At 30.6% G+C, this 27,403-nt stretch overlaps 2 protein-coding genes across 2 annotated transcripts; both read left to right on the forward strand.

The window, feature by feature from the left end:
* Positions 1–6,215: 6,215 nt before the first annotated feature.
* On the forward strand, positions 6,216–7,018 carry LOC101492883 (wound-induced protein 1-like). The gene has a single exon (XM_004500272.3). It carries the CDS (start codon positions 6,304–6,306, stop codon positions 6,781–6,783), a length of 480 nt encoding a protein of 159 aa, XP_004500329.1. The 5' UTR covers positions 6,216–6,303; the 3' UTR covers positions 6,784–7,018.
* Positions 7,019–8,061: 1,043 nt separating this feature from the next.
* On the forward strand, positions 8,062–12,107 carry LOC101493213 (uncharacterized). The gene is made up of 7 exons (XM_004500274.4): positions 8,062–8,473; positions 8,590–8,756; positions 8,924–9,135; positions 10,288–10,542; positions 10,659–10,745; positions 11,016–11,188; positions 11,730–12,107. Exons 1-7 carry the CDS (start codon positions 8,166–8,168, stop codon positions 11,839–11,841), a joined length of 1,314 nt encoding a protein of 437 aa, XP_004500331.1. The 5' UTR covers positions 8,062–8,165; the 3' UTR covers positions 11,842–12,107.
* The last annotated feature ends 15,296 nt before the right edge of the window (positions 12,108–27,403 follow it).

A 27,403-nucleotide genomic window follows, 5' to 3' on the forward strand; every position in this document is an offset into this window, starting at 1 on the left:
TTTTCTTTCTATTTCAAGGTTAGCTTCTCTACTTTTCTTGCTTATTTTGCATATTAATTTTCATAAAGATATTTCACACACTCCAGATCCAATACAAAATCTCGAATATATTCATGATATGATATACTTTTTTTTTCTTGATCCTCATTTTTATGTTCTACATGTCTTTTCTTTTTTGTATATCTCATATCATCGCCATGATTTTCTAACTCATCAATTCTAACATGTAAATCTTTAGTATGCTCCCTTAATATCCTTTGCATTTGAGCAGTTATTGCCTCCATTAACAATATGTTGTTTCTCCCTTGAGGAGAACTATCATCACCACATATTCCATTCATAATTTAAACATCAAATAAAAGTGAATGAAAAATGACCTCACCACATAGCTCATGTGTTTAGACTCTTAAATTTATTACTCGTGTTTGACTCAATTTAGGTTTTTTCTATAATGTATCACTTTTGCCTTTTCCCACTTAATTTATCTCTTCAAGTTCTTAATTGAATTAGTAAGAACACTCAAGATTGTTGAATCAAAATTGGTTAAAAGAAAGTAAAATAATGCAAAACAACAGTAACATGATTGAAAAATACAATTTGGAATTTTGTCAAATAGGTAGTGTGCAATACTTCTAACAACACAAAATATTTTTTTTCCATTTTTTTTTTCATGTACCAGCAACACACAAATTAAGTAGGGATAATTCAAACAAAAAAATAACAAAACTAGCAAATTATATTTCACAAAAAAAATTACATAAACAAAATTTTACTCAATTTCAAACCTAGAAATAAGCTCTGCTACCAAATGATATGATCTTGTTTGTCATGAATCACTTTAAGAATCCTTCTAGGTTGGAAATTTATAGATTGTAGTCAAAATCACATTTTGTTGGAGAACGCAATAACTGAAGCTACGAAATTCAAAATCAAATGTTTCCAAAACGAGATGAAAGATGACGTTCAGAAACGCAGGTTAGGCTGTTGAATCACCGAAAAATATTATGTAGAAATCGATATATGATTGCAGATTACTGAACAAGAAAATTGGTAAGAATATTATAATGATGTAAAGAACCATGAATATTATAATTCAGCAAACAAACCATGAATAGAATGTCGCCACAATCTAGGTATTGATAAGCCAAAAAGAACGTCACAATGATTAACAACCTTAAATAAGTTCAAAGTATATTCTTTCAAAAACTCTAGAGAGCAAAGCCTCACAAAAATAATGTTTAAAACTTGTCTTGAATAAAATAAGGGTTTGCCTTTTATAGTGGTATCTCATTATAAGTTCTCTAAATTTGGCTCAACTCATATTTTTACAATTAGACCCAAATTTTCTTACTAATTCAGTCTATTATTTTAATTAAAACCAATATTAAAATTTGATAACACATAGATGCAACCTTCATTCCTTAACTTCTTCAATTTGGATTAAACAATTTACTATATTAGGCTTCAATTCTTCATGAGTTGGACTTGCATCAAATAAAGTGGTTATCAAGTTATTTAGAGCATCATTTGCCTTCTTTGATCTTTGTTATGCTTTTTATGTTCTCAAATAAATAAATTCTTGTTTTTATGTTTAACAAGAGTGCGATTTTACTCCTACGTATCTCACGGTGCAATGGACAAATCAAAGTTATGTAGTTATTGAGTATAAATATTTGAATGTTTTGATTGCTTTTAAAGAAAATGTATTTTGTTATTGACAAAAAAAATTATTTTAACCAAAAAATGAGTTTCTTTTTATTTGAATAATTAATTTGAAATGTGATTTTTAAGACTATCAAGTAATACAACTCGTGTCTCAAAAACTCAATGAGTAAAAAGATGTCTCATATAGTTAATCTATTTAATATTTTTATTGTTTTCGGTTAAAAAAAAGTTTTAAAACCACTAAATTGAACAACTTGTGTCTTAACAACTCAAAATATTAAAAATATTTCACATCTAATTAATCAAATTTAAAAGTTAATTTCTAATTAATTATTTTAAAAAACGAGTTTAGGACTATCAAGTTATACAACTTGTATCATAACAACTTAGATTAAAAAAGTGTAAACCTAGTTAAGCTTTAATAAAATTTTTATTTTTATTTTTATAAAATATAATATTATATTTTGTTATAAGATATAATTAATCAAATAAAATTGAGACACTACAGATATTATTATATTTGTTTTTCCTCATTAGTGTCACCCTTTTTTAAAATGTTTTTATTTTATTTTATTTAGACTCCATGAATATAAAGTGTTCCTTAAGGGTGCATTTGAATGGTGTGATTGAAAATTCTATATAAAATTAAAATTGTAAACAATTCAAATGCTTATTTCTTTCATTTATGAATTTTATTGTTTGGTTAAAGTAATTGTTCATTTAAAGTTGAGTCTATTTTATAAATTTCAAAAGTTTTAGTTTGAAATATTTGGAAAAGTTGAGGCAATATTTTGTAAATTTTAAGGACCAATTTGTAAAATTTAGGGACCAAGTTGCAATTTTAAAAAGTTTTAAGGATTCGTTCATAAAAAGTTTTAAAAAGTTGCAAATTTTGAAATATATAAGATTAAAATTGTAAAATTAAAAAATGTATAGCTACCATTTTATGATTCATTATTAATATTATAAAGTAAAGAGAGAATTTCACATTCTTAATTTTTAGGAGGTATTTAAAATTCTCAAAATTTAATTTGACAAAATACTTTACGAAATACCTTCATTTTTTAAAACTCTTCAAATTTATTATTTAAACAAGGTAATTTAAATTAAAATTTTAAATTTTCTAAAAAATTACATTCCTTCAAAAAAATTCCCTCATCCAAACACAACATATCCACATCTATTTCTATTTAGACTAAGAATATGTGATTGGTAATTTTTAATTCGACTTAAATAAGATATATGTCTCTATAAAATTTTACTTTTAGTAGTGATAAAAAGATAATATTTTTTAATTCCAAAAATATTATTATACCAACAGTTTTGATTCCTATTAAAACAACATATATTTAATTATTCTTAATTTTCTAAATCAGATATATTTATTTTTTTAGTATTTATTTATATATTTTGTCTTAGAATAGATAGTAATTTTTATTATAATTAATTCACACAACTACAAGATTTTAGATTCAAATTCTGACCAAAATATTAAATTTAACAATATTGACATTTGTCAATTAAGCTGAGACTTAATAACTACTTATATTTTATTTTAGAATAATAAAAAACAATTTTAAAATCATGTTTATAAAAACAGAGCAATTATTTAGTTAAAAAAAAAAAAAAAAAAGAGCAATTATATACGGTGCACTAATTATGCTGGAATGTGTAATTCTTTATATTTATATCAGGCGTACTTTTCGTGCTCAGGTCCCTCAGGCCAAATTTAAAAAAGTTCCTCATATTTTTTTATAGAAAAATGCGAATGCCTTGAGACACTATAAAAAAATTAAAATAGAATTTTATATTAAAAATATATTAAAATGTGTTTTTAAATTTTTAAAAATTAAAATTTTGTGATTTCAATTCAAAAATTTTAGTTTTAAATTATTTAATAAATCTCTTAAAAATATTTGTTAACATGACATTTTTATAATATAAATATAAGATGAGGTGATGATCCTCAATCTAAAATAGAAAATAGTATAGAGATTTAGATTTTTCCATCTAACAAATGCTTCATATTTTTTCAAATCATATTTAGTATAATTGCAACATTTATTTTTATATATAAAATATGAACTTTTGTTCGATAAAGATTGATAATTACAAGAACATTAATATAAAAGAGTTAAGATTCAAATCTAGAATTTTGTACTTCTCCATATTTAGAATATATGATTTTTGGTTCTTAAAAAATCCAACAAAGAAACTCACATGCGATTATATTTTTTTTTAGATATTAAATTTGAATCTTAACTCTTGAATTATATCAGGTAACATCATTATTTTAATTTTATCAAATCATGTGATTTCTTCATATGATCATGACACTTAGTTAGAGTTCTCAAATCAAATTATATAAAAAAAATCAAATTACTATTTGCTCACTTAATTATTTAATAAAAAATTATAATTTTATTAATGCTTAGATTTCTTCAAATATAATTGGATATTTATAATTAATTATCAATATATTCAATATCAATATTTTATATTAATTGTTTTTATTTATTAAAATCATTTTAATTTTATATTTTAAATTCATCTGAAATGTCCATACACCACCCTGAAAACGTGCTACAACCCCAAGTTGGTTTGGATCACATGTCATACTCATTGCTAAGTAATTGCTATCAATCAATCATTAAACAAAGACTTATAATTATACTTATTTATGCATCAACAACAGATACAAAAATGTATTCATTTGTATAAATGTATATCATTAGAAATGATCCTACCTAGATACTAATCTAAAATATTGTGATCAAAACGTCATTAAAGAGATGAAATTGTGGAGGAGAATGTCTCCCAGACAATCCTACTTTTTTTCACCTTTAAGAAATTGTATCTTCGATATGCGACTATTTGAAGGATAATTTTTTTTTCTTCACATTAATAATTAAATAATTGTTAATTTAATAAATTAAAAATAACAAAATATTTAAAAAATAAAATTATATTCATAAAATACATTACATTGAAGAAGAAAAAAATGTCGTTGAGTAGATGTGTTAAAACAAACAATTTATTATTTTGCAGATAAATTAGTAATTTAATTCTACGTTTCTAACAACTTATATCTTTTTTTTTTCTCCAGATCTAATAAATAAAAATTGTTATAAAAAAAAAAATTATATTAATAACATCAAACAAAATATATTAAATTGAAGGAAAAAAAATACATCAAAATTGATCCAGTTGAATAAATGTGTCAAAACAAAAAACGTGTTATATTATTTTATCAAGTTAATTTTTTTTCTTTTAACAACTCTCTTTTATTTTACAAATAAACTAGCTACTCAATGTTATTTTGTCAACAACTATCTCATGTTTGATAGATAAATTAACAACTTAATTTTATTTTGTTAACAACTCTCCCATATTTTTCCTCCAGATCTAATAAATAAATAATAGTAATAATAATAAAAAGTAAATTATATTAATAAAATAAAAAATACATTAAATCAAAGAAAAAATACATTAAAATTAAATTAACGATGTACACTTAAATGACCTCTAGTTCTACATATAGCATGTCATGTAATGATGTCCACTTAAAATAGTATTTTATTTGATTTTATTAATATAATTTACTTTCTTATTATTATTTTTATTTTTAATGATTTATTTATTAGATCCAGAGGAAAAAGACGAGAGAGTTGTTAACAATATAAAATTAAGTTGCTAGTTTATCTGCAGAATAGAAGAAAGTTGTAAACAAAATAAGATTAAGTTGATAAAATACTATAACATGTTATTTATTTTGTCACATCTATTCTACCGCCTTAATTACAATGTATTTTTTTCTTCAATTTAATATATTTTATTTGATGTTATTAATATAATTTATTATTTTTTTAATTATTATTATTTTATTTATTTATTAGATTTAGAAAAAAAGATAAAAAAAAATTGTTAACAAAATATAAATTTATCTATAAAATACCATGAACTTCTTACAATAATATAACACTTTATTTATTTTGACATATCTAACCACATATTTTTTTCAAAAATTTAAAAGTTTGTATATGATCGCATCTGGATGCAAACCTCCTGCATAATGGCATAGTGGAGATGCCACCTCTTGAAGGTGGGATATTTTGATGACTTTTAAAGAAAAAAAGATATTTAAATAAAAAAATCGTGATTTCTTTATATGATTATGACACTTAGTAAGAGTTTTCAAATCAAATTATATATAAAAAATAAAATAAAAATCAAATTACTGTTTTCTCAATTAAGTGTTAAATAAAAAATTATATTTTTATTAATGCTTAGATTTCTTCAAATATAATTGGATATTTTTAATCAATAATCAATATATTTTATATTTAATTTTTATTTATTTATTGAAATCATTTTAATTTTATATTTTAAATTCATCTGAAATGCCCATACACTACCCTGAAAACGTGCTACAACCCCAAGTTGGTTTCGGTCACATGTCATATTCATTGCTAAGTAATTGCTATCAATAAATCATTAAACAAATACTTGTAATTAATACTTATTTATGCATCAACAATAGATACAAAAATGTATTCATCTATATAAGATGTATATCATTAGAAAGATTCTACTTCAATGAAAAAGATACCAATCTAAAATATTGTGATCAAAAGCATAATGAAGATCACTAGAGATGAAATTATGGAGGAGAACATTTCCGAGTCGATCCCACAACACGAAAATCACAACCGGAAAGTGGTGAAAATGGTGTACAAGGCATTATTACACGGCGACGAGACGGAGAAGTTAGGGAAGGTGGTAGGAAAAGAATTGGAATGGAGGTACCATGGACCTCCACATTGCCAACACATGATGAAAAAGTTGACCGGTGAGTCAACGCAAAATAGTTTCAAATTTAGACCAAGGAGAATGAGGAGCGTTATGGGTGACCGTTGGATTGTTGAAGGATGGGAAGATGTGGGGGAGTATTGGGTGCATGTGTGGAGTGTCAAGGACGGGATTATTACTCAGCTACGTGAGTATTTCAACACTTTGCTCACCGTTGTTTCTGAGGATGGAAATGAGGTTAGGCTTTGGAGGAGTACTCCTTGGGCTCGGGTTCAAGGCTCTTTGCCAGATCTTGTGCTTTCTATATGAATCAATCATACGTGATGTATCCCTAATAAAATAATAACTTTCAATTTTGATGAGTATTTTGGTTTGTGATTGAATGTAGGAGGAATGACCTACGATAAAGAAAACTAGAAAAATTAATTTTATAGCATAATTATAAAATTTAGCTGTATAGTTGATTTTCTGTCTAATTTTTTTTTTTTTGTCATGTGATGTAAAAACTTTCATAAATTTTAAAAGTTATTAGTCGTAGTTTTTAGTTGGATGTGAGTTCTCAACGTAGAAATTAGTATTTTTGAACACACATTTACTAGATTGATGAATTTATATATGTTTGACTGTGTCAAAAAGAAAATTTGTTTTTCATGATGACTCTTTGTTTTTTTTATTAGATTAATCAAACTTTTTCCCTAAAAAATATTTAATCAAACTTGTAAGTTATGTAAGTTGTTTGCGGATGAACTATCTTGCAATCCAAAATATTACGCAAATTACAAATAAATGCAATTTTAGGTTCAACAAATTTGTATGTATATTGTTTTTTTCCATCACAGACACTACTTTAATTGTTAGGTGGATGATGGATATACTAAAACATCTTATGGATTAATTGCACCAATTTTTATTAAGACTTTTAGATTCTGACATTTTTGCGTCGACACTATAATAGAGACCAGGAAACTTTGATTTTCTTGTGCCAATATCAATAACAAATTCAGCGTGGTAATGATGTGATGATGCAAACAACTTTCAATTGTTTGATCTCAATCAATACAAGAATAAAAATAGTTTAAAATCGATGTTATAAGTATATGAGTTGAACTATAAAATATAATGTATAATAGTTTCAATCAATTTAGCCTGTATCTAGTCTCTATAGTTTCATTTACTCAAAACAAATCCCTATATTTTTCTAATTGATAAAATGTTTAATTTATATTTAAATTACTAATAAGAAGATGAAATGCGGCGAATTGATGAAATAAAGAGAAGAATAATAAAGGAAAATGAATTTTTATTGAAACATTAAAATATAAAATGGTGAGTGAAATGTTAAATTTATATTTTATCATGTTTATTATACTAAATTAAAATGAAAACAAAAAAGCATGTAAAGTGAAGGAACCTACTTTACTCGGAAGAAAAAAAAAAGAAAAAAAAGAGAGCACGGACCGAAAGCCCGATGAAAATTGGTGGGCCGAATTCAAGATATCCAACAGCACAATTAAATTTTGGGCCCGATAAGGAAGTAAAGTACCGTAATACCCCCACACTGTTTCTCAGCTCTCTTCTCTTTTCTTCTCAGTTTCGCATTTCTCAGTTCTCGATCACATTCTCTCCTCTTCTTCCATCCATAACCCAAATCCAAAATATATCTCTCTCTTTTTGTAAGAAGAGAAAACAAAATGTTGCGGTCCCTTACGAGAACCGCAGCATCAAATCATGATTCATGGCGCAACAAACTCACCACAACAATCTCATCTCTAAATTTTTCTTCCAAGCCTCACACAAAGTCCACACCCGCTTCCAAAACCCCCATCACCACTGCTCCCGCCGACAGCTTCTTCGACGAACAGGAACGTCTCCGCAACCTCACTGCCGACGAAAAGAATCCTTCTCTCAACGTGGGCCCCAACGGCCGACCCCTCTTCACTGCCGCCCCATCACTCTCTAAACTCACCAACAACGACACCTGCACCTACTTCCAGCTCACGTACACACTCTCTTTACTGTGTTTGCCACTGAGGCATTTTATCGAACACCTTGGCTGGTTGATTTTTTAACTCTTTTTTTTTTTTTTGGGGTTTCTGGGTTGGTTTTGTTTTTCAGGAAGGAGGCATTGGATGCTGTTTTGCCTGAAGGGTTGCCGATGGGTATGGAGAAGGAGTTTAAGGACTCCATGCGAAATGCTTTGCTTGTTCGCCAGAGCTTTTTGGATCTTCGTGATAACTTCAGGCGTGTCGTTGATCCACCAATGTGGTCACCTCATGGTAAAGGTGCGTTCTTTGCGTTTATACTTTTGAATTACACAATTATTTTCAATGTTGAAGTTCTAATTTGTCGTTGTTTTTACATTGTAAACCTTAATATTGCGGCAAACTGCAGACAAATGCGAACAATGTTGTAATTGTAATGTTATTTATTTCCCTATTTAATTTTTTAGGGGTCAAAGTTAGGAAGCAAGTTGTTTTAGATGGTCCTGTTAGCAGTGGGAAGAGCATTGCACTTGCAATGCTTGTGCAGTGGGCCAGAGAAGAAGGTTGGTTGGTTTTCTATGTTCCTAAAGGAAAGGAATGGACTCATGGAGGATTTTTCTATAAGCATCCGCAGACGGGTCTATGGGATACACCTGTCCAGGCCGAGTATGTCCTCAAAGTAAGACTATAAGTTACAGCATTTTTAGCTTTACCAGTGTTGTATTGTTGTATCATTGTATATTTGTGTGTATGCTAAACACACTTTTCAGTCGAAAGTCCGGTTTTGAGAACGCTTCGGAGAGGAGAAATGAATCAAAAAGTGTGTTTTCTTGATGATGCTTATTTTGGCAACAACAAATCAATTTATAAAGGTTGCACAGTTTGTTGCTTAACATGGTTGTCAACTGTATGAGTTAGTATGGCTGCTCGTTTGGGCTCTTCTGTTTACCTAATTGACCTGGTAGTTTGCCAATAAGAAATGCATTGCCAATTCTTCGAAATGTTATTATACTTAGCAAACAAGAAAGAATGAATACATTTTTCTATCATCTCTCTCGTTTCCCAACTGCTTTCACACACTCTCTTTTCCTGTATACTTGTAGAGAATGTTGATTTTCACCGATACTATGATTTTGTATGGATCCATATACAATTTCATGATAATGCTGGCCAGAGGAACGAATACACACATAATCCAATGACAATAATGTTGTGTGTGTGTGTAACAGCTATCACTTCTGGTGTCTCAGGACTAGAGCCGACTATCAACCTATGCAACTAGAATATTGGCACAGGACTCCCAATTAGGGAGGACCTCAAATTTTTTTTTTAGTATACCCTAATCTTTGAACAATTGCATTGATATCTTAATTTTGTATGTTGAATACTCTAAAATTTTATATTTGCACTTTATGCCTGGAATAAATACCCAGTTTCCCACCGTTGTTAAAATATTGATGTTAAGGTTTTGTGATTTTAGAGGTCCAATTTTTAGATTTGAACCAGACCTCCAAAAACATTGAGACACATTGAGACGGCCCTGTTCAGGAGATGCCATGTTTAATTGTTAAGTACTAGGATACTAGATTAGTATAATGCTAAACCTCTATGCATATAGGTAGCTATACATATAGATATCTAATAAAGAATTTTAAATTGATATTGAAGTAGGAAAAAGTTGTTCTCCTACTACTTATTTGTTTATTTTGATTTTGGCTGTTTACTCATATTTTGCATATTAATGACAATTAAGATTAACACTGTTTTGTTATTGGTTTCCTTGGCTCATTACCCTGAATTACTTTGAATGTTATGGATCGTTTTTTTCCAGGATTTCATGAAGTACAATGAATCCTACCTAAAGCAACTACCATGCCAAATATATGATCCAATCCCATTAGGTGAGGGTGCTGGTGTTGGATGGTTGAAAGATGCTGATTCCTTGGCTGTTCCTGAAGGTACAATGTTATATGAGCTTGTGCAGACTGGCATTGAACAAACACATGCAGCTGTTGGAGTGGTAGTTCGTTTGAGGAAAGAGTTATCACTTGTTAAGGACATGCCTGTTCTTATTGCAATTGATCAAGTGAGAAACATATTCCTTGATGTTAAAATTCATGTTCATTATTTGAAATTATTTTTTCTTAAAATTGGGCTATGCTATATTTTTTTGTCTTATTTGCTGTTATTGCCTGTCTCCAGTATAATAATTGGTTTACATTCAGTGAGTATGAGGAACCTGTCACAATTCGTTCTTGTCGGCCAATACATGCTAAAGAACTTACAATGGTTAGTACATTGCTTTATATTTTCTAACAATGTCAACTATGCACTCTTTTATGTATAAAACTTCTGCCCCTGGAAATATGCTTCATTTTCATGCATTCTTTTATTTTTATGTAAACTTACTTCTTTTGGAAATTGCTGATATTCAATTTATAACGGGGTGCAAAAGAGAGCTTAAAGATGTATCGTTTAAGTTTGACTTTCTTAATATTACATAGGTCAACTGTTTAACTTTTGTGCAAACCATTAGATGCTTTCTTCTTATTATGGCAGGTGAAAGCTTTTAGGTCAATGATGCATGATGATATGATGGTAGGGGCTTTTTCTCATTCGACAGCTGTAGGAAAGCTTCGTAAAGATTTGCCGGATGTTCCGGTAGATGCTCGTGCTATGTTTCCCCGTTACAGTTTAGAGGAAGCGGAGACTGTTTGTCATTATTATTTAAGGTATGATTACCGTCTCTCTGTTTGCTAGGTTGATAGCATTGCTTATGGTACAACAATAACAGTTTCTAGCGTATCGCTGATAGAAAATACATCATTTAATAAATTAATCAGTCCAAAATAAGTTGTCTGATTTTGTATCTATTTAATTCAGTTTTCTTATTTGAAATGCATCATTGTTGGACATTTTCGATATGCAGTTTATGCCTATAATTTGGTCAGCATAGAAAGATACGTTGTAGATATATAGGTGTTTCTTCAGCAAGTGATCAATTGATTAATGTCCTTGTATATGTATAGCTTTCTCTAGTACTTCAGAGAAGAAGTTTAATTTTCAATCATATGTTGATTCACTGAATTACACTTCTTCCTAACCTTTTGTCTTTAGTATAAGAATATCGATTTTCTATTTTTTATTACGGTAACCAGGTTGGTTATAGTTAGAGATATAATACTCTACATAGTATCTTTTGAAAGAATATTGTTTCTGGTTGATACTGTGCAAACAAATTTCATACCTTGACAACTGTTTCATATTTGACAGGCAAAGGCTTATCCGACGTGAAGCATTCTCCGAAGATAATTGGAAGAAAATTTACTTCCTATGCAATGGGAATGGAACAGAGATGAGGGGGTTAGTTCCTTTCATGCGATGACAGACATCAGATGCATTATTATTAATTTTTTTAACCAATGAGATTTGTTCTGACTGTCATCCATAATAATATTGATGTTTCTCATTTTATTGAGCTATTTTCATCATAGGATAGGATACAGTTGATTACTATGATCCATTTTAATCTGTTTAACTTGCTTTAAAACTTGTTCTCAGAGGCATTGTAATGAGTGTATTTCAGATTTTGTACATCTAGATAACTTCTTTATTATAAAAATATAAATTTAATTTAAAATATTTTCTCTACCTGTATTAACCAGACGAGAGGTTTTTTTTTATCTCAATTACAATCTCTCCTATAAAAGTAAAACAATTGTCCTCTCCTTTCCTCCGTTGAATCCAAATGTTTTATAAAGTCAGTTTAAGATGTATTTTTTCAAGGTGAGTTCAGTGCAGTAGGCCATTAGGGTGGTTGTGACTCGGTATTGGTGGTTGTCGAAGTGGTTGGATTCACCGATTGGTGGTGAATTGTGTGGCGCGGAAGGAACATTGTTGATAGGTTATGGGTAATGTCACTCAAGGCTTGATGGTGGTTGTAGGATGGGGAAGGAGCATGATGTAATGGAAAACTTAATTAATGCAGGCCGGGGAATAGCAAGTAGGGCACTTGCCATAATGGTCAGTGTTGGTTGAATGATTCATAGAATGTTGGTGTTAATGTTATGGTGGAGATGATGGTGTTGATTGATGGTGGGAGAAGATAAAAAACTCATCAACTAATTTTTTTTTAAAACGGTGTATTATTGGCTTATTTAGGTTGTTCTGGTTTTTCAAAGTAATTAAAAAAAGTAATGTTATGTTTCAAGATTTAAAAAATTAAATAAATCAATTATTTAAAATATATTTAATCTTGTGCTTTTTCAATATATATATATATATTATCGTATCTTATGTTTCTATTGAAATGGTCTCGTCTCATCCTCTAGAAATTAACTTCACACAAGTCTCCTCTCTTCCAATGTCTTTCCCAAAGTGTTGATGATCTGTGTTGCGTACAGTGTATATTAAATTTAGAATTACTGTAAATGTGATGTTAAAAATTGAGTTTATTTAAAATTTAGCACGCTGAAAAAAAAATTATTTTCTTGAGTTTAAGAGTATCAGTAGAAAAAATCAAATGTATATCACTCCAGTACTCCTATTAAAATGTTCAATTAAAATTACATTTTAAATATATATATATATATATATAGTTTATTTAAATATAATTTTGGTTTTTTATCTTTTATTTAATATTCATTTGGTTTTTTATTTCTATTTATTTTTATTTTTTATCTTTTATAAGGTTTATTTTAGTTTTTGTCACAATTACAACAAAAATTATATCATGTGATCAATGAAATTCTTTTTAACAATTGTCAATATGTATTTAATATATTATTTTTTAAAAAATATTAATTTAATCTAATAATAGGTTTGCACTTAAAAAAAATAATTTTTTTGCATGTTTTGAAACATATAAATTGTTTGAAATGAATGAGATTTATTAGAGTCGACTATATTTCCACTTCATTTTTTATAAAATTGCACATAAACTATATAATATATTCAAGATTTAATCTCAATAATTAATAACAATAACTATATAATTATTTAAAAGAATTATGATTAAAACGATTAAAATATATTATTTATAAAAATTAAAAGATCAAAATGAAAAAAAATAAATAATCAAAATGAATTTTAAATAAATAATAAATGACTAAAATTATATTTAAATGATTAAATCTTTACAATATAATATATGTCTGCTCTATATATATATATATATATATATATATATATATATGTATGAGATCGATATAATTAGTATCAGAAATTGCAATAGTAACTACTCTTCAATATTAAAATGCATCTCGTACTCTTAGAGTTTTGCCTCATAATGCTAAAATAACAGTAAATGAGACAAAAACTTATACTTCACCGCATTGTTTGTATTATTAATTAATATTTTATTATTATGTTGAATGATCTCTGTTCAAAATAACGATAAAAAGTCATTATTGACGAAATTTAGGAAATGTTTTGTGAGTGAATTGAAAAGAAAAAGTTAGATATCAGCCAAATGAAACTTTAATCTTTTGATAAAAACATTTTTTTTACAAGTTGATAAAGACATAACATGATAAAAAGCTATAACTTTGAGGAAAATATTAGACTGGATCACAACTTCACAAGATTGGCAAAATTATGGATTTGACAATGCAATGAATATACACAATTAAAATTAAAAAAAAATATTATGAAAATACATTAACATGTATATTTTTTATTAATATATAAGGTGTTTTTATTAAACATCATTTTAAATTTATATAAAATATTACATGAATAATTGTTATAATATAAATTTTCAATTCAATAATAGATTTTGTAAAATTTCTAGTGATTAAAATGTTATTGAGCAATTAGCATTATATTGACGTAATTTGATCTCTCATAGTATGTATATATATATATATTCTATTTAAGATTTAAGAAAATCCATTAAAGAGATACTTGATTTTGAAAATAAAAGCCCAGTATATATTCTATTTAAGATTTAAGAAAATCCATTAAAAAGATATTTGATTTTGAAAATAAAAGCCCAGTATACTTTCACTATTTTCTGTCTTCAATTATAAAATAAATAGAATTAAAAAATAGGCTAAATTGCATTTGTGGTCCTTTAACTTAATCTCAGGTAACGTTTTAGTCCTTTATCTTTTTTTTTTCCCGATTTAGTCCTTTATTCCTAACAATATCAAATAAAATATGAAAATATGAGTTTATTTGAAGATTTGCGTTACGAATTTGATGAAATTTGTATTATATTGAAGAATATAATTAATTTTATAAGTTTTTGATTGATTTTTTTTTTTTTTGAGTTTTTGTATAGAAAAGGATAATATTGTTGAAATTTTAAAACATAAAATATCAAATTGTCACTTAAAATTAAAATAAAGGACCAAGTCGGGAAAAAAAAAAGATAAAGGACTGAAACGTTACCTGAGATTAAGTTAAAGGACCACAAATGTAATTTAGCCTAAAAAATATATTTATCAAACAGTACCACTGAATTTCAAAAAGCAATTTTAGTAATTTTGAAAATATAAAAAAAAATACTTAAAATTCATATCCACTTTTTCTAAAAATACCAGTCACCAGCATATAGTAGTCAAAATAATATTTAAAATTTGACAAATATTTTTCATTTAAATAATTTACATATGTTTTAAAATGTTTTAAAGCATTCGGAAACAGTATTTTCAAATAGAAGCATATTATTGTATTAAATGGATTTTTTTTACGAATATTGTTATAATTAATTTCAATGACCAAATAATGTTATAGTTTTTGTTGTGATTATGACAATAACCAAAATACATAATTAGTTGTTGCGGCCTAAAATTTCGAGTTTTCCTCGAATTCAATGGAATCGCCATCAAAATTTATTTTAAAATAGGGAAAACATTGAAAAACCCTTAAAAATATAAAAAATGATCTTTGAAACCAGATTTTGAGTTCGGGAGTCGATTATGCGTAGGGAAGGTATTAGCACCCTACGACATCCGCTAAAAAACGGTTACCTATAATTAATTGTGCAAAATTATATCAACTTAACTATATTTATTTCTCTTTATTATTAAATATAGATATAAAATTATTTTTTTATAACTATGATTTTCTTGAGGTAAAAGCATGTTTAAAAGAGTAAAAAAGTTTTTATTATTGTGTTTGACAAGAATGTAATCTTGCTCCTACGTATCTCCGGGTGCGATGGAGAAATCAAAGCTACGTAGTTCTTGGGTAGAAAATGCGGATGTGTTGATTGCTTTTAAATAGATTGTATTTTGTTATTAAAAAAGAAAAATTAAATTTGACGACCATAAAAGGCTTGTTTGATTTGAAAAATTATTTTAAAACATGAGTTTTAAGACGATCGAATTGTACAATTCGTGTCTCAAAACTCAAGGAGTAAAAAGATGTCACATCTAATTTAATCCTCTTAAGAATATTTTATTATTTTTTTATAAAAAAATAAGCTCTATAACTTTCAAGTTTTATAACTTGTGTTATAACTGCTCAACAATTAAAAAGATGTCACATCTCATTATTATTTTGAAATAATTTTATATAACTATTAATTTATAAAAAATAAAATAAATTTTGAAATTATCATGATATAACAATTATATTAACACATAAAAAAAACTACACTGCGCATGATTTTATTTATTTTTTGCAGTACTATTTTTTTAACAAAACAAGACTTTGAATAACAAAAACTTAATAAGCGGCCAAAGTTTGAAAAAAATATACCTAAAAAAAGTAAAATAAAATAAAATAAAATGTTGGTTGTTTTCATAACAAAGTTATATGAAAAAAAAATAAAAATAAAAAGAAATAGCTTGCAAAAGGAAATATTTGATGCAACTTAGATTGCACGCTGAAGTGGAAAATAATTTTATATAACTATTAATTTATTAAAAATAAAATAAATTTTGAAATTATCATGATATAACAATTATATTAACACATAAAAAAAACTACACTGCGCATGATTTTATTTATTTTTTGCAGTACTATTTTTTTAACAAAACAAGACTTTGAATAACAAAAACTTAATAAGCGGCCAAAGTTTGAAAAAAATATACCTAAAAAAAGTAAAATAAAATAAAATAAAATGTTGGTTGTTTTCATAACAAAGTTATATGAAAAATAAATAAATAAATAAATAGCTTGCAAAAGGAAAGATTTGGTGCAATGTAGATTGCACGCTGAAGTGGAAAAGAGGAAAAGAAAGCTAGCTGTATTGTGACAGACACGCGTAAAGTAAAGAGAATCAGATGAAAAGAAATTTTAACATTCAATGTTACGAACAACTATTTTAGAATCATTTTAACAATATATCTCTTAATTTTAAACAAATGATAAATATAATTTGAACATAAAATCAGATTTTAAGAAATAAAGTTATCATATAAATGAAATATGTCAACAATAAACGACAGACAAAAATGTATTAAGGTGATAGAGACCAAACAAAAGGTAGATCGGGTGGAATTGGCGGCAAAGAAGAAGGTAGTGATGTTACAACAGCTTTCGGTTAGCCTTGATACTACGGTTATGACTCTATTCCTAAGTTTTCTATTTTTTTTTTCTCTCAATTTTTCTCATGTAAATTTCTATCTTTGCTTTCTTTTTTCAAATGAATTTTTATCTTCTACTTATAACTAAAATAGTGAACTGTTGTATTCGTTAGGTAAAGTTAAGTTTCGAATTTTTATTATTATACATCAAAGTGTTGATGAGATAAAATCGGGTTCTTAGTTCTTCATTGTTGTGTTCATAAAATAAAACAAAGTTCTGGTTCTTTCGTTGTTTTACATCAATATGTTCATAAAATAAAATAAATGTATGGGTTTTATTTGTTTTACATCAATATGTTCATAAAATAAAATAAATGTATGGGTTTTATTTGTTTTACAGATGTTCATAAAATAAAAGAAAGTTATGGTTGTCATTGTTTTGCAGCCACTTGTCCATTATATAGAATCAAGTTTTACGACTGTTTTACCGTGAAAAGAAACAACCTTGTATATTTAACAAGTGATTTTGTGATTGAGTGTAAGAATGGTGAAGATATAATTGGCATAAAATAAAAAATTAAAATTCAAAGATTAAAAAAAAAAATTATTATGAAAATAATTTTTAATTATTGGGACAAAATTGAGATACTATTGCTACTATTTAATTATATTTTACGTGTTAAAAAATAATTAAATATAAAGACCTAAATTTTGTACAAATTAATTTCGAATGTAGGAGAAAATAAAAAATAATTTGAATTGTAAAAAAAAAATTGATGATTTAAAAAAACGAAAGCATGTAAAAGAAGTTGGCGATTGGCAAAAATAAATAAAAAATAAAAAATGATCATCTTTGATTATCAGATGCGTAAGATCGACATAAAATAAAGTGATGAATAAAGTGATGATCGTTCGGATTGATTACCGACGCTGCGTAGATCGACGTAAAATAAAGTGATGAACAAAGTGATGATCGTCTTCGGATTGATTACCCGATGCGTAGATCGACATAAAATAAAGTGATAATCGTCTTCGGATTGGTTACCGATGCGTTGATCGATTGATAAAAGGATCGTTTTCGGATTGGTTAACGATGCGTTGATCGATTGATATAAATAAAATGATGAGTAAACCAAACATGAGTTTAAAATTTAGAATGTAAATAAAATGAGATAAATTTATTTTATTTTTATTTTTAAAAAGAAGCATGCACGTGGTAATGCAAACGTAAAATGAATAATGTGATACAAAAGTTGTTGAATATAAATAAAATATACACATAAGATATGCATGATTAACTCATTATGCATGATATAAGGAGTTGTTGAGTATATGTAAAATATGAGTAAAGACACATAGATGATGTGTGACTATTTGAAAAAATTTAAGATGCATGCAATTAAGATAAATTCTCTTTTCATTTTTAAATTTTTTTTTTGTTCCCCGATCCTTATGTGACTTCATACAAGATTCCACGAATCAATGAAGATAACATTCTTTGCATAATGATTCTAATATATCTTGTGTAATCACATTTTTTCCGTCTTTTGAGGCCAATCTTCGACGTCCACTTTCCCCGAGAATCCTTTTTTATGGGCAATATTTTCTTTAACACTAATTGTCCTTCTCGAAATTCTCAAGGACGGACTTTTTTCTTGTAGGCTTTTTTGAGTCTTTTCTGATAAAGCTGATCATGACACAAAGCTATCATTCTTTTTTCTTCTATGAGATTCAATTGGTCATATCGTGATTGAACCCACTCTATCTCTTCTAGTTTTGTTTCCATCAGGACTTTGATCGAGGGGATTTCAACTTTGATGGGAAGTACCGCTTCCATTCCATACACCAATGAGAAAGGAGTTGCCCCTGTTGAGGTACGAACAGAGATTCTATAGCCATGTAATGCAAAGGGAAGCACTTCATGCCAATCCTTATATGTCTTCACCATCTTTTGTATAATCTTCTTGATATTCTTATTTGCTGCTTCTACAGCCCCATTAATTTTCGGACGATATGGAGAAGAATTATGGTGCTGAATTTTGAAATTATCACACAACTCTTTCATGATTTTGTTATTCAGATTAGTCGCGTTATTAGTGATTATCTTATTTGGCAATCCATATCGACAAATCAGTTCTCTTTTGATGAATCTGACAACCACACTTCTCGTCACATTGGCATAAGAAGCGGCTTCAACCCATTTTGTGAAATAATCAATAGCTACTAGGATAAACCGGTGTCCATTTGAAGCCTTAGGCTCGATGAGTCCAATAACATCCATTCCCCACATTGAAAATGGCCATGGTGATGTTAAAACATTCAAAGAAGTGGGTGGTACATGTATTTTATCAGCATAGATTTGACATTTGTGACATTTCTTTACGTGACTAAAGCAGTCGGATTCCATGGTCAACCAGTAGTAGCCAGCCCTTAAGATTTTTCTAGCCATTGTGTGCCCATTTGCATGAGTTCCGAAAGAACCTTCGTGAACCTCTTGGATAATTTTCCCCGCTTCTGCTTTATCCACACATCTGAGGAGAACCATATCATGATTTCTCTTATAAAGCACATCACCATTCAAGAAGAAATTCATTGACAATCTCCTTAAAACCCTTTTGTCGTTTTCTGAAATACCCAATGGATATTCCTTATTCTTAACATATGATTTGATGTCATAAAACCACGGTTTGCCATCAGACTCTTCTTCTATTGATAAGCAATATGCAGGTTTATCTCTTTGTTGAATTTGTATGACCAACACGTCTTGATTAGTGGTTATTTTGAACATTGACGACAAAGTGGCCAAGGCGTCAGCTAACTGGTTTTCTTCTCGAGGGATATGGTGAAAAGTAATCTTCTCAAAGTGTTCTGTCAATTCTTTGATATGGATGTGATACAGAATCAATTTAGAATCTCGCGTTTCTCACTCTCCTTTCGTCTGATGGATGACCAACAATGAGTCTCCATATACCTCAAGAAATTTTACATTTGATTCAATAGATGCTTTAATGCCCATAAGACATGCTTCATATTCTGCAATATTGTTTGTACAATCAAAACACAACCTAGCCGTAAATGGAGTGAACTGGTTCTCTGGAGAAATCAAAATGGCTCCAATTCCATGCCCTAACGCATTAGAGGCACCATCAAACACCAACCTCCATTTTTCTTTATCAGATGATTCAATCTCTTCAACTAAATTCATTATGTCTTCATCGGGGAATTCACACTGCATTGATTGATAATCTTCTACCGGTTGTTGGGCTAAGTACTCTGCTAGTGCGCTTCCTTTGATGGATTTTTGTGTAACATATACCAAATCGTATTCTGATAGCAACATCTGCCAACGGGCGATCCTTCCAGTAAGAGTAGGTTTCTCAAAGATGTACTTAATTGGGTCCATTTTAGACACCAACCAAGTTGTATGACATAACATGTATTGCCTCAACCGACGAGCAGCCCATGCCAATGTGCAACATGTTCGTTCAAATAATAAATAGCATGTTCTTTCCTACCAGATTCATCATGCTACCCCAGTACGCAGCCCATTGACTCGTCAAGTACTGTTAAGTACATAATAAGTGGTTTCCCAAGAACATGAGGTACTAGGATGGGAGGTTTTAATAAGTACTGCTTAATCTTTTCGAAAGCTTTTTGACAATTCTCATTCCATTCAACCTTTTGGTCTTTGCGCAACAATTTGAAAATCGGCTCGCATGTAGCGGTGAGATGCGATATAGAACAGGAGGCACTAGGATGGGAGGTTTTGATAAGTACTGCTTAATCTTTTCGAAAGCTTTTTGACAATTCTCATTCCATTCAACCTTTTGGTCTTTGCGCAACAATTTGAAAATCGGCTCGCATGTAGCGGTGAGATGCGATATAAACCTTGCAATGTAATTCAATCTACCCAAAAAGCCACGAACTTCTTTTTCCGTGCGTGGAGCCAACCTTTCTTGTATTGCTCTTAATTTATCTGGGTCCACCTTTATCCCCTTTTGACTAACGATAAACCCTAGTAATTTGCCTGATCTTACCCCAAATGTGCATTTAGCAGGGTTTAAACGGAGTATGAACTTCCTTAGTCGCTCAAATAGCTTTTGAAGGTTAACAACATGGTCTTCTTCGGTTCGAGATTTTGCGATCATATCATCCACGTAAAGCTCTATTTCCTTATGCATCATGTCATGAAACAAGGTTACCATTGCTCTTTGATAGGTTGCCCCGACATTTTTCAATCCAAATGGCATCACTTTATAGCAGAAAGTCCCCCATTGTGTGATGAACGTAGTTTTTTCCATATCTTCGGGAGCCATCTTGATTTGATTGTACCCTGAGAAACCATCCATGAAGGAGAAAAGAGAGTATTGAGCAGTGCTATCCACTAGGACATCAATATGAGGTAGAGGAAAATCATCTTTAGGACTAGCTTTATTTAAATCCCGATAATCAACGCACATTCGAACCTTTCCATCTTTCTTTGGAACTGGTACAATATTAGCCACCCATTGAGGATATTTTGCTACTGCTAAGAAACCAGCATCAAATTGCTTCTTGACCTCTTCTCTAATTTTAAGCGACATATCAGGTCTCATCCTTCTCAACTTCTGTTTAATTGGAGTGTATTCAGGCTTTAGTGGTAGCTTGTGTTCAACTATGTTAGTATCTAACCCGGGCATATCCTGATATGACCATGCAAAGACATCCACATAATCAATTAAAAGTTTAACCAACTTTTCTCGCTCACTTTCTTTCATAAACATACCAATTTTAACTTCTTTTTTATCACGCTCAGTCCCTAAATTGATCACCTCAACAGGTTCTTGATAAGGTTGGATTATCTTAGCTTCCTGTTCAATTAAGCATTCTAGTTCTGGGGGAGGCTCACAATCGTCTTCACAATCCTCATCGGCATGATTAATCAGACGTTCAAAGTTACAAGAAATGGTTCTAGCGCTGTTATTTTCAACATATTCATTTTCGACTCTGCATTGTTTAAAAGAAAAAAAGAAAAAAATATATATATGAATAAAGATTGCCAAAAGAAAGAGAAAAGAGAGAGAAAGAAAAAAAAAACAAAACAAAACCAGTTGGAGAATTCAAAAATGCATTTATTGATAATAAGTACGGAATTGAAATACATATGCCCTAATTAGTTATCCTTATAGCCTTGGGCAGAGCAAAAGGAGTTAAAAATACATAATTACTTTGAACATGAATTAACAAACATGGGAAACTCGATGATCTTCCAATTGTTGAGATTGGTGTTTGGAGGACAAGGGTGCACTAGCTTGAGGGTATCATATCACCATGATCCTCTTCCGCAACAGCCACCTGATCAGCATATATTATTCCGGGGCTTTGAAAATTTTGACGAATGTCACAAATAGGAATCTTCTGTGAATTCGGTATCCAGTTTTCCCAACGAGTCACCTTGTTTTCTCTTTTTTTCTTCGCAGCCTTTTCTTCATCAGCTTGAGTAGGTACATATCCCAACCCGTACCTATTGTTCTTTTCTGGTATTTCTATCAACTTCCCCAAATTGAGAAAAACTCCTCCTTCTAACATGGATTTGGTAGACTTCAATGATATGGTAGATTGTTTTGGTTCTTTTAAACGATATCCTTCACCCATGAAGACAACATTGGCAATTTCTAATGCTTGAAAGAAAGTCTCTATGGCTTCCTCCGTGTCTTCAATGTAGCCTGTAGAAGATAAATGACTTACTATCATATCTTCTTCCCCATATATTATTACCAGCTTATTGTTCACTGTAAACTTTAGCTTTTGATGGAGAGTGGATGTCACTGCTCCAGCAGCATGAATCCATGGTCTCCCTAAAAGACAACTGTACGCCGGTTTAATATCCATTACTTGGAAGGTTATCCCAAAGATGTGGGGTCCGATTTGAATTGGCAGGTCAATCTCACCAATCACTTGTCTTCTAGATCCATCAAACGCTTTCACCACCAAAGCACTAGGCTTCAAACAGGCTCCCTCAACAAATAGCTTTGACAGTGTTGATTTAGAAGAATATGATTGTGACACCTCACAGAGATGTGTAATGCTTTATTATGCTCTGTCCCTTCAGCTGGTAATTCATTATCGCTAAAACTCATGCAACTACTAGCAGTGATGTTACCGACAACTCCATCAAACTGATCGACAGTGATATCGTGAGCTTCATTTAAAACTTTCATCAGTGCTCTTCTATGTGCTTCAGAGTTTAATAACAAGGAGAAAATTGATATCTTGGAATTGGTTTGATTTAGCTGATCCACCACCTTATATTCACTTTGATTGATAAACTTCAAAAATTCATTAGCTTCTTCTTCAGACACCATCTTTTTGCTGGTCTCTTGTCATTTTATGGAATGATACATATCTTCTTTCCCTTTTTCTCCATGAACCGTGCAAGAATGTGATCGTGACACCTCATAGAGATGTGCAGTGCCTTATTATGCTCTGTCCCTTCAGCTGGTAATTCATTATCACTAAAACTCAGGCAACTACTAGCAGTGATGTTACCGACAACTCCATCAAACTGATCGACAGTGATATCGTGAGTAACATGGGCTTCGTTTAGAACTTTCATCAGTGCCCTTCTATGTGCTTCAGAATTCAATAACAAGGAGAGAACTGATATCTTGGAAGGGGTCTGATTTAGCTGATCCACCACCTTATATTCACTTTGCTTGACAAACTTCAAAAATTCACTAGCTTCTTCTTCAGACACCGTCTTTTTACTGATCTCTTGTCCTTTTATGGTATGATACATATCTTCTTTTCCTTTTTCTCCATTAACCTCTTTTTTCCTAAGTTGCTCAGGAGTGTATACTCGACCACTCCGAGTCATTCCACCAATCCCTGAGATGTTAGTGACCTCAGTTCCTTTAGGTTCACAATCATTACTTGGTTGATGATCTGCCAAGTGGGATGTGACTTCGTATTTCCACGGTACTGCATTGGTATTTCCATAAGGAAAAGGGATTGGTGCTTGGACAATTATTGCATTTGGCCTGCTAGGAGTTGGCTTAAGATTCTCTTTTTTGTAAAGAATTTCCAATGATTTTGGGAAAGATATATTATTTTCCACACACGACCCCATGGTGAATACATGACCATCTATTGCATATTGGTCTATCCCATCTTCAATGACATTCACAGAGGCATTCTCGTGGCCTGGCAAAGGATTGCTCTCTATGTTGGGATTGTCCTCCTTGAAGGTAAGCCATTTTGCATTAATCAATTCTTGCACTTTAGATTTTAGTGCTTGATAATCTTCAATAGAATGCCCAACGGCTCCTGCATGATATTCACATTTGGCATTTGGATTATACCATTTTGGAAATGGTGGTTCAAGAGGTTTCATTGGTCTTATGACTACCATTGAATTTTGAAGTAAATGGAGCAACAATTGGCTATACGTGACAGGAATTGGATCAAAATGAGTTATCCTTTTTTCTCGATTGACAGGTGGTATGTAGTGATTCGAGATTGAGTATTGATTTTGTGGGGAAAATGCAGTAGGTGGTGGTTGATAAAAAGGTGGTCTTGAATGGTGATATTGAGGGTATGAAGCTTGTGTGGTTGCGGCCACATATGGATAAGGGATGTAATGAGTTTGTGGTATCGGGGGCTGGAAAGATTTCGCTCAAGATGCATATACCAACTTAACGATGCCCCACTCAAACTGTCTTGGAAGAAGTGAATGAGAAGTTTATCGTTATGAGCATGAGATGCCATTTTTCTGCAATACATAGTTAGATGATTTTTAGGACATGTGTTGCCCTTGTATTTTTCAAAGTCAGGAACCTTGAATTTGGCAGGGATAGTCACATCAGGAACCAAACACATATCGAAAGCTTCAAGGCCATAAACATTATACCCCTCAATAGCTTTTATTCGCTCTTCCAAGACATGGAATTTTTCCTTTGATTGTGTATCATCCCCAATGTGAGGTTGATGCCAATTTCCATTATTATCGAAATGAGGTACTTGGGGTGCAATATATGGAATATTTTCTGAGGGTTGAGTGTTTTGGGGTGGCATATAGCCCAGAGGAGATGGAATTTGTGATTGGTTTGGGTTTTGGGGGTTGACGACTAAAGGTGGAGTATAATCGGGTGGAATACCATACATAGGAAATTGCATAGTTGTTGTATGAGGTTGTTGGGTAGTCAGGGTAAAGCCTGGAGGGTGAGAATGAGTGGTTTGGTGTTCTTCATTTGCAACCGGAGGATTCTCATCTATATTCCCCTTCCTTGACAAAGCTTGTATAGCTTCTAAGATTTGATCAACCTTGTCCTTCAATTGGTTGACATCCATTCTCATCACCTCTTGATTTTGCTCAAGTTCTTCCATGATCTTCGAGTTTGCACGAGTCCGATAAGGGTGTCGGGGAAACAACTTTATTGATTTTTTTTCTGTGTTTTTTTTTAAATATAAAAAAAAATTATGAGTATGTATTGAACATGAATGGAATGAAAATGCAATTATTATTATTTTTTTTTTATGTTGGGGAATCATAAGTCTTGCACGAATTATTAATGAAAGAAGAATATGGGAATCGATAAATAAAATAGCAAATCCTTCATTGATGAGAAAAAAAAGTACATTGCATTTAAATTAAAAAGCTACATCGACTATTGTATTTCAATCATCTTTTTCAAGAGGACAACCAATCTTCTCCTCCAATTCTTCTACTAAATGTTTGCAATATTCGACGAACTTGTAGACTTTGATTGGAGTGTTGAGTGGATGCATTACTGCATCAATCTCTCTTAGATGTTTTGGAATTTTTATGATTGCCTGATTAGCTAGCATTGCCAATTTCGAAAAGCAATCTTTCCAATGCTTGCCTTTATCTTCCAATTCTTTATAAATCTCTTGGTTCTTCAATTGCCCAAGCAACACCATGAAACGCTCCTCCCAGTATATGGTTTCATCCTTCAAGTCATTGTAGATATTTTCTTGATAATCAATGTAATTCTTCAACTCACTAGAAGCTTCCATTTCTACTTTTAGTGCATCTTGGTGTTTTGAGAGTAATTCTTCGATTTCTTCCTTCTGTTGCCTCTCATTCCTTACTTGATTCTCATATTGATCTACCATTTCTTTCAGTTGTTTCTTTAAATCTTCAAACTCATTTTTTATGTTCTTCTCAGAGCTTGCTGATTTTGTCCACAATTGCTTCCACATATAGGCTTCTTCAATAGCTGTATTCCTTTCTTGCCTTCGCACATCTAACTCTTCATTTGCGCCTCTTAAACAATCTTGTATGTCAAGTTTATTTCCTTTTTCAACTTTCAGCCTCTTGTTGTTTCTCTCGATAAACTGACTCTTACAAGTGTTTTCTGATCTTAAGTTGTCGTTCTCTTGAGAGACTTTTTCTAATCTCGCTTGTAGCTCTTTTTTCTCTTCTTCAGATTTTAGCAATGATGCTTTGAGTTCTTCTATCTCTTCATTTGCAACAAGGATAGGTTCAGGCATTTCCTGACTATTTGAGGCTGTATTGTGGAAAGGCAGCTTGATTTCTTGGACTCTTTTCTTTACCCATTGTTGATAAGGTTCCTTTGTGCTGCAACCTCTACATCCGAGTACCTTTCCTTTTCTAATGACTGATTCCCAAGCTCGACTCATCCTTCTCAATATTGGTGGGTCTACTATACCCGTATTGTGCAAAACAAAAGCCTCCAATGACTTATCATCTGGTTTATCCAACATGGGGTAGCCGAGTTGTCTCAGAGCTATCATTGGATTGTAATTAATACATCCTTTCGTTCCCATGAGAGGTACATTTGGAAAATCTCCGCATCGGCATATTACCTCTTCCACCTCTTGTTCTCTATAGTACCATGAAATTTTATCTCCAGTAAGGCTAGCTATACCCTGAGCCCATTCACGATTGCTCTTGACCCCAACATGATACCCTTTCTTGAACATGTGAGATACAAACCAAGTATACAGCACTGGAACACAACATAAAATTGTTCCCCCTTTCTTCCCGTGTCGCATATGCATAGAGTAGTATACATCAGCAAGAACCGCAGGAACTGGGTTTTGTTTATGTTTGTTAAAAGCTAAGAATACATTTATGGCAGCAAAATCTACAAAGTTATCAAGGTTTGGGAATATAACAATACCGTAGATGATGAGGGCCAAAACATCTATAAAAGTGCTCCATTCTTTTTTATCAGCTAAATCTTGGCACTTTTGCTCTAGATATTTTCTTGAAAACCCATGAATAGCCCATTTTTCCTCTTTTGTACTTGCCAACTCTCTTATGTCGATCTTCAACACTTCAGCAATTGTGTCCAACTTCGGTGGTTGCCCAATATATCGATAAGGATTTCCTTTCTCTAAGGAGTAACCCAATATTCGCTCAAATTCCTCTAATGTCGGGGCCAACTGAAAGTCTTCGAAGGTGAAACATCTTAAGAGAGGATCATAATACTGAGCCAATGCTGT

The sequence above is a fragment of the Cicer arietinum genome, chromosome 5 (genome assembly GCF_000331145.2).
Source record: "Cicer arietinum cultivar CDC Frontier isolate Library 1 chromosome 5, Cicar.CDCFrontier_v2.0, whole genome shotgun sequence".
NCBI classification, from domain to species: Eukaryota; Viridiplantae; Streptophyta; class Magnoliopsida; order Fabales; family Fabaceae; genus Cicer; species Cicer arietinum.